At 34.0% G+C, this 9317-nt stretch overlaps 1 protein-coding gene across 1 annotated transcript; it reads right to left on the bottom strand.

The window, feature by feature from the left end:
• Positions 1-3813: 3813 nt before the first annotated feature.
• On the bottom strand, positions 3814-9101 carry ATSTE24 (Peptidase family M48 family protein). The gene is made up of 14 exons (XM_086235712.1): positions 8950-9101; positions 8408-8555; positions 8233-8317; positions 8050-8145; positions 7627-7692; positions 7348-7446; positions 6978-7091; positions 6773-6883; positions 6281-6343; positions 5908-6000; positions 5166-5279; positions 4786-4857; positions 4629-4694; positions 3814-4153 (listed from the first exon to the last, which is right to left on the bottom strand). The coding sequence occupies exons 1-14, from the start codon at positions 8978-8980 to the stop codon at positions 4037-4039; spliced, it is 1275 nt and encodes a 424-aa protein (XP_086091838.1). The 5' UTR covers positions 8981-9101; the 3' UTR covers positions 3814-4036.
• Between the last annotated feature and the right edge of the window lie 216 nt (positions 9102-9317).

Here is a 9317-nt window from a genome sequence, read left to right as displayed (position 1 = left end):
ACAAGGTAACAAAAAGTTTGTAAAACAAAAGCTAAACCACCACTAATAGTGGAAATCCCTCAAGGAATAGTGTGGACAGCATAATGGCCCGTGATGGAATTTGCTATTTTATTTTATTTTTTCTTGTGTATTGTGTGTGACAGTTGGGTTTCCTTCAGATTTGGCTAATGAATGAAGGTGAATTATTGATCATGATAAATGATTGTCCTAAAGTGTCCTCTTTCTTTATTGTTAATTGTAGTGGTAATCATATTCTTCGTAATAAAATCAGTCGGGAGATTTTGGATTCTTTGATTAATTGAGTCAAACTATCAACTCATCATTTGACATCAAAATTACTTGGTGACTTACAGATTAAGGGTTTGGGTAAATGATTTATGCCCACCTTGGGAAACTTCTTGAAATGTGGATGTTAAATCAAACTATTAATCTGTACTATATTTTGTTGGCCACGTTAGACCTTATTTGTTTTTTCCCTTCCATTTCTTTTGGATGAATATGAATAGCAAAAAGACCAAGAAGTAGATATCTGTGTTGTTAATTGTTCTTTCTTAAGTCCTAAATATGTACCACAATTTTTTTGTTAAACAACCAATTTATAACTCCAAAAACACTTTTCTATCACAACCAAACCCACTTTAACACCAAAAAAAAATAAAAAATCTTAGTTAATTTGTAATAATCCCCTAAAGATAAATCGTGACTTGAGAGCACAACAATACAAAAACAAAACAACAAATCAATATCCAGTTTCCACATGTGAGCACTTAAATACTAGCAATAAACAATAGAACCAACCGGCAAATCAAATGCATAATAATTTGCCATGTCCCTGTCTCCTTGTTATCTAGGGAAGGGATCGTCGGTAAAACTTAAAAGACACTCTTATCCCCTAATTTAATTTCAGCATCTAAGGACAAGTTGGTCATAAAATACAAAGCAGCAGAGAAAAAGAACTCCAACACATAGATTAAAAAATATTGTTGTAAAATTTTCAAGGAAAATATCAAGATACAACAAAGTTGAAGGTAACTATCATAAAAATTGTTCCAATTGTTAGGTCATACGATGCGATGATGCAAACATTATACACAATAAAATCTTTTTTTTTTTCCTATTCACTTTTATTAATTTTCCCCTGAATCCCCAATTACTAATATCTATAATCATGTTCTACCCTAAGAAGTAAAAGTAGTGGTAAACTATGTGAATCCCTATTGAATTTAAATATAAACAAAACAAACATTGACAATTATTAGCGCAATCTTTGTCAACTAAGATTGAAGAATCGTTGTTGGATATTCTCCAGATAAAAGCCAGAATATGGTTCTTATGGGCGGTTTAAGAAGACATGTACCAATTACAAAAACTGTTTTTTTATTAGATACACTTTCTCTTTGTGGTATTCCACCTCTTGCTTGTTTTTGGACCAAATATGAAATTCTTAATGATAGTTGGTTGTATTCACCGATTTTTGCAATAATAGCTTGTTCTACAACAGGATTAACTGCATTTTATATGTTTTGTATCTATTTACTTGTTTTTGAAGTGAGTGGCCAAAAAAAGGAAGATTGAAGAATCATGTTTGTGTTGATCATCCATAGCAAGGGCGGCGACAAGATTTTATTGTTCGGTTGGCCGAAACATAATACATCAAGAAGAGTAACATTCATTTTAAAACTAAGCCAAAGTGCATTTTTGGTCTCTGTACTTTAACAAAGTTTACACTTTAGTCCAGTTTTTTAAATTTGAAAATTTTAGTCTCGTATTTTCATTACATTTGCAACTAGGTTTAAATTATTAATTAGATTTAAATTATTGTTGAAAATATGATGTATCAAGGATATTTTGGACATTTAAAATAACCTATGAGTGAAACTCATTTCACTGAGTGACGTTGCCCAATCACATTTGGACACATGTCTTTTTTACTTAATTATTTAAGTTTTTGTTTTTTCTTTCGTTCTTAATTATATTTTATTTAACTTTTTAAATTATTTATTTAGACCGTATTAATCATGAAATGTCTAAAATATTCATTCATATGCATTGTCACATCATATTTTTGTCTAAAAAATACATTGAGTTAACAATTTGGACCTAATTACAAACATAATGAAAGTACAGGACTGAAATTGCCAAAATTGAAAGAACGTGAACCAAAGTGAAAACTTCGTTAAAGTACAGGGACAAAAAATGTACTTTGGCCTTAAAACTATTTAATTTTCACCAATATCTCAATATATTTCTCACATAATCTCAATAGGATCTAAAAGTTATAAGTATATATATATATATATATATATATGTTTTCAGTATTAAAAAACGCTAATATGAAATTGTCAAGTTGTGTACATTCTACATATAAATCTGCATATAATTAGCATGAATGACATGACATATTCTTTGAGTGACATTACACCCCCCCAAAACATATGCATATTCATAATAATTTTATGAATTCATCTAGATATCTACAATTAGTTTATTTTATTATGTTATATTTTATCTTTTGATTTAGGGAAGGGGTTCGAAAAAATTAAAAAATTTGAGAAAATGGGAGTCAAACTTAGAATATCTCTTTTAGGTCAACTACACAATATAATCTCATAATTCAAACTGTTTATTTTTTAGGCCGACATAAAAAATATCTTTGTAAAAAATCATTTAAATCGGAAATTATTTAGTTAAGTGATTATCATTACAATTATTTCTATGTTTTATTAAATGTGTTCGTCTATTTATTTGAATACAATTAGCTTATAATAGTTTATAAGTGCTGCTATTTGCACACCTTTTTTTTCTTTTTGCACATCCTTTACTCTTACGTACCCTACAAAATTTTCTAAATTTTACAATTTCTCAAAACACACTCCCAAAATTCCAAAGTACCTACTCACCAAAAAAAAAAACACACCCACAGCCAACCCAGCCCTTTCCACCTCTTGAACACCCACAGCCAACCCACCCCCTGCACCAAAATGATCTTCCCACCTTGTAGCTTCTCCGGCCAAAAAATCATTATGCTCTCTCTCTTCCTCTTCCCCTCTCTTTCTCTCATTCGCACATTCTTCTTTCCTTCAGCGAGGTCACTGGGCTGTGTGGGGAAGATTGGGGCAGGGAGAGGCTGGGCGCGGAGGGGCGAGGTGAGGCTGGGCGTCACCGATCTGGAACAGAGGACAAAGAAGAGAGAGAAATGGAGAGAGATGAGAGAAAGAATATAACTGGAAGGTTGAACTGCCGGTGACCTTGCCGGCGGCGGGGGTGGCTGAGGGTGGGGTCGAGGTGAGGACAGAGAGGGACAGAAGAGAGATAGAGAAAGGGAGAAAGGAGAGAGACTAGAGGGAGAAAGGAAGAAAAGAGAGAGAAGAGAGAGAATGGGAGGCGCCGGCGATTGTGGGGTCGGGGTGCGTGTGGACTGGGAGGTTGTGATGGCTGGTTTGAGGTGTGTAACAAGGGAATTATGGTTATGGTTATTTGGGTTAAGGTTATAATTATAATTTAATAAATAAAAGAGAAGGATGTGCAAAAAGAAAAAAAAATAATATGTAAATAATAACACTCTAGTTTATTCAACAATTCTGATTTAATTAATTTTTTACAAAGATAATGTTTGAATGTGGACCTAAAAAGTTCAAATAATGAGATCATATTGTGTAATTGACCGTATTATCTTATTAAATGGTTAACTCTAAAATGCTACTATTATCATACATATAAAAATTTATTATCTAAATAATGTTGTGAGGTTTGAATTATAGTATTTGTTTTAATTGAATGAAAATTCTAATTTTATGAGAAAAATAGAAGAGATAGCCGGCCAAAAAGAAAAAGAAAAATAGAAGAGAATAGCACATATTTTTACAATTGACACATAATCAACACATTGTTCAGAATCAACAAGTGTTCGTAAAACAAAGGTAGTGTAAAACTGGCGGTTAAATATATTTTTGTTTTTTTCAAAAGTTTGCAGGGGCCATGGGCCCTCTCAGTCCGTTGTATGTTCCTTCCCTGATTCCATAGGTTGTTTCCAACATCAGTCTGCTTTCTTGTCCGTTTTATCAATTGCTGCCAACCTTTCAACAAGTGGGGGATGAGAATAGTGATATGCCGAGTACCAAGGATCAGTGTTCATAGCTGACAAGTTTTCTTCCTGGAAAAACAGTGAAATCTCATTTAGTAATGCAAACTGCTTTAGCAACAAGGTTATATACTTATATCCCAACTGTTTGGTGTTGGCTACAGTACAATATAATAATATAACTCAACCATAATGGCAGCCAATTTATTTGTGGCACATTCATCTGTCTATAATATAATAATAACTCTTATCATAAATGAAACCATGCAGCCAATTTATTTTGGGCACATTCATTTGTCTAAACTATTTGGATAAAACATCACCAGAAGACAGAATTCAATCATGGAAACTAAATTATCAAGGCAAGAACTAAAACAGAAAAATTCAAGAATGTGACAAAAGATCATAAATTAGAAGCTTTAGTTACATAATAACTTTGTAATGCCGCCATTCATGATTTTAAGTTAATAACCCCACTGCTTCAGAGCTACCCAATAAACAGAACATATCAATTCATGTCTAAAATGAGGAAAATTAGATAAATCACCTGTAGTTTCACAAGGCCAGCTCGAAGTGCTGAGGCATAGCCAAGCTTCTTAGCAAAAGCATCAGCCTACGAAGAAATAAATATGATTAAAAAAAGATCCAGCAATGCAAGGAGAAAGGAAAGAAATGAATAGACAAGTGAGGAAGTATAGATTCACCTGAAATTCAAAAGATCGGCTCACGAGATTGAGAGCAAAGCTTACCAGGTGCTGAAGGGGTATTATGGTGTGCTGCAAAAACAAAGTAAGGTCTAAACACATTATACAGCTGTTGGGATATAACATTTTCTCTAATATAAAAAAAAATCTTGTCATTGCAACATCAATAATAGATAAATGATTAATTTCGTCAAGGGTAGCCAAATTAGGATTTCCTCATGAGTCAAGAGCCCCAGAGGCCTGATTTACTGTGGTACATGGTTCACTATATACTTATGTGGTCAGTATAATAAGTCCAATTTCTATAATATCAATTATTCAGAAACCAAAAGATCACTAAGAATACAAGGAAAGCAACACTAGCAAAAACCTATTGATACCTGAAATATGATGAGTCCAATGATAACTGGTTGAGTATCAAACCCAAAACTTTGAAACAGACCAGTCGAGTTTCTCACAAGAGTATATCCCCCGAACTGTAAAAATGTAAGGATCTGCGCAGAAGTAGAAAAATCATAAGGCAAGCAGACAACAACATATAAATAACTTGCTCAAAGGCAGCCTGAAACATCACTAGTTTCTAAAACGACAAATCATTCATACATACTGCACAACACAAGTAGAAAAAAATACAAGTTAAATTAAAAATAAATAAAACATTATATGCCCCTTTTCCTCCTCTAGACAAGACATGTTTGGTCATCACTATGATGCCCTATGTCAGGGGTTGTGCTAGTAAAGGCCTCAAGGCTTGTCCAGGGTCATTAGTAAAATATTTAGCCACTTGCCTTGTGCCTAAGTGAATAATTATTCACATAAGGTCAGACCACCACACCCTATTTTTATTTTTTGATACCTAGAAATCCCCCAGAAGGACCAGGCATCGAAACTGGGGACCCCACTGAACCCTACAATCTTTGGGAAGCAGGAAACTCTAGCAAGTAGCTAGATAGGTACCTTTGAGGAATCCCCAGACCACATAGGATCAAACTATGGGCCTGACCACTCGACACCCTACTCAATGCCACTATAAAACAAGGTTATTGTTGAAATTCAGCATTCTAAACTATCAATAAAACAGATCAATCAGTAATCCAGTTTGCAAGAAAAATGACAGCATACCTGCACAGCAATAAATGAATACATAGTGTGATTAAGCTTCCAATGGCCAAGCTCATGTGCTATAACAGCTACAATTTCCTCATCATTTTTGCACTGCAAAGCATCAATTATTCACATAAAGACCTTTTTTGCATTGAAAAGGAATGGATATATAGCCACAAACTAACCAAACCAAAAAATTAATTAAAGATAACAGATTGAAGGAGGAAGACATTCAAGATGATTTTTTTAACTGATAATTATACATCAAATTAGCAACCACCAGAATAATTATCCATCATTCCATAAAAATTTCAGAAATTTAAAGAATAAATGGAAAAAATACTTTTGAGAAGATGAAGAACAAATATTTCAAAAAGTAATGCCTCCTCACCTGCTGAATCAATGTATCATAGAGGACGATTCTCTTGTTCTTAAAAAATCCATACATATAGGCCTGTATCATGATTGGTAAGATGAGTAAGTCCACAAATATTATCAAAATTTAGGACAATGTAATAGTAAAAACAAGAAAGGATCCTTTTATTACCCATCCCTATGGGTTTAATATGGTCCACACAATGGTTAAGTGCCCAACACTATTTTAACAAGTAAAGTATATTAATGGACCTACTCAAAGCATTTCCCCAAGCAGCTGTACCATCTAGCTAACTAAGCTAAGGCTCCAAATTGCAGTTTCATTATGCCTAGTTCTTAATGCAGAAAGGTTAGTAGTAGGCCTTCCCTACTAGCTAACACAAATGCAAATAAGCATGTAGAATACAAAGCAAGAAGTTTTACACTTATGATCAGAAGTGCAACAAGACCATTTTGCCTTTTTACTTCTTAGAAAAGCCCATTAATTGTAAAAGGGTTTAATCCTTACATTGCTATGACTTGACCTTGTAGATCCGTCAACAACAAACAACTTCTTCAACGGAAACTTGAGGGAAGAAGCAAGTTTCTCAATTTTCTCCCTGAGCTCACCATCTGGAAGCTATAGTCACACATAACCAGAAAGACAAGATGATAAAAACAAACATAATAGGATGAATGGATTTCAACTAATGACAAATATTCTGAACACTCACAGGGGTGAACTTGTTAAAGAGTGGGGCTATTAGAACAGGGTAGATTGTCATCATCACAAGGGAGAGAACAAACATGAATGCCCAAAGATAGATGGCAAGGTATGCACCTCCTTTCTGCAACCACACAATTGAAACATGAAAAACCACCAACCATGAGAGATGTTTTGCACTGTATTGTAGAGACTAGAGTGCAGGTAATAAAACTTGTAAAATTTAGAAGACAAAGTAGACCCCCCCCAAAAAAAAAAAAAAACAACTCTATGAAAAAAATCTCAGGATTCAAGAATCAATGACCAATTTAAGTTAATGCATATCAACCAAGCACTGCAAATGAAAAGGTGCTTGTTCAAATGCTAGTACATGACCTTACCTGTACAATTACAATGATTGCAGACACAATCGGTGGGGCAAGAATAACAGCAAGGCAAATTCCTTTAAACATGTCTCTAAAGAATAGCCATACTGTTTGCTGTAAAACAGAGAAACAATATTAGAAAGAAACAAAAAAAATGAGATAAAAGATGAACAGAGAACATAATAATGTTAAATAAAAAAATAAATTAGTGAAAGGAAGTATTATCCCATAATAGAAAAAGAGTATACTTATAAAAGATGAGCACAATGAGGAAGTCTGAGCATGAATACAAACCTTATTGAAACCATGACGGGCCTCAACCACAAATGTGGAGTAGAGAGAAAATGGCAAATCAGTGATCTGCTCGAAAGAAACAAATTATCAATAACTCAGCAAGCCAATATAGTAGATCTACAAATCATTGCAATGCAAATACTAATGGGTTGCTCATAAATGCTTAGAACTTTGTAAACCAATGCCACCTGAAATCATTCAGCTTTTTATACGTACTAGTAGGAACCTCATGCACTGGGATCTAGGTTTTAATCCGATATGAAAAAAGAGTATCTAGGTACTCGAGACCAGAATGCACTTAGTAGAGCTAGACATGTCATGCCATTTCAAGATGCTATTAACACACTTGAGTAAAATTTCATCATCCACAATGACGCTCAAAAATATTATTTTACACCTGAGAGGGGGATATCATGTGCGAACCTGTGACCAAATCATAACACCAGATAAAAATGCAAGGGTGTGCAGTATTTCATTTTCGGCATTGAACCCGACTAAAGCCACAAAAGCTCCTGCTTTCTGCAATCATTGAAAAAACAAACAAGTCAAGCAGTGACAGTACAGCAACAAGGGAGGGTTCCAATAACAAAATTCCCAGTTACTAACCTTCCAAAACCAAGGCAAAACCCGAAAGAACAAAATTGCTGAGTCCATCAGTATTGTCACAAACTCATGAACAAAATGGAAATGGCTGAAAGTCAAGAAAGATACATCAGGAAGCATAACAGTGCATGTATTACACCCATTAAGATTATCAATAAAAATGGTAAGTAAGATATACCTTTTATCAAGACTGTAGGCTCGTGACTTCTCAAATTTTTCTTGGCTGATTACTCCTTCCAAAGTTTTAGGAAGGGTTGGAAGTTTGAGAGCAGTATGTTGCCGCAAGTCCAAATAAGTTTCAAAGATATACATTAATATCATAAAACCTGTTGGCAGTAAAAAATGGAAACTTTAACGGATGGAAACTTTAAATATATCTAGACACCCACAAAGAAAGCCCACTCTAAGCTCATAACCACAATCACAATGAAAGATAAAATCTTTAATTAGAAAAACCCTAACCTTTCATAAAAATTGAAATTTGGATAAAGAAAAGTTTAAAAATTTAAACACAACCCACAAAACTTAACTAAATGGGTTCTCAGAAAACTAAAATTTGATGCATAATACGACACACTTATCCGAATAACAGGCAAGAAGACGAAGAAGATGACGACTCTCAATCAGAAGCAAACAGCTCATAAACTTGATCAAAACAGTTTAAGAAAAAAGATGAAAGTGTAATAACAAATGGAGGCAGAGATATAAATGGATAAGTACCAATAACAGCTTCTAAGAACGGGAACGCCATGGCTGAGGAGTTTTGAAGGTGCAGGGACAGAGGTTTTGTCTAAATGAAAGCGTGCGTCGGTACGAATTACGAATATATAGTAGTAGTCTAGTAGAGGGAGAACCGGATCTTTCTCTAACCCGACTCGATTTTGTGACCCGATATCCACGACCTTTTGTACTTTGAATATCCGAATGATAAATTGATAAGCAAAAACCCTATTATTAAAAGAGAGATTTTTTTTTTTTGATGCAAGAGAAATAGATTCTATGTATTTGTTGTCACTTCAACAGTTCAACTCTAGTCATATATTATAACAAAGGTTAAGAATCAATTTACACACATTTAAGAAGTGTTA

Source organism: Dryas octopetala, chromosome 3 (assembly GCF_963921425.1).
Source record: "Dryas octopetala chromosome 3, drDryOcto1.1, whole genome shotgun sequence".
NCBI classification, from domain to species: Eukaryota; Viridiplantae; Streptophyta; class Magnoliopsida; order Rosales; family Rosaceae; genus Dryas; species Dryas octopetala.
This window is presented reverse-complemented; position numbering and strand designations above follow the sequence as displayed.

What these genes read in the sequence shown, in the direction of transcription:
- ATSTE24 (XM_086235712.1), bottom strand. Translation starts at nt 8,980, where the DNA reads ATGGCGTTCCCGTTCTTAGAAGCTGTTATTG. An exon ending in GTGTTATGATTTGGTCACAG is followed by an intron (nt 7,693 to 8,049) that starts GTTCGCACATGA and finishes TCTTTCGAGCAG; the next exon opens with ATCACTGATTTGCCATTTTC. An exon ending in TTGGACTCATCATATTTCAG is followed by an intron (nt 4,858 to 5,165) that starts GTATCAATAGGT and finishes TTGTTTTTGCAG; the next exon opens with CACACCATAATACCCCTTCA.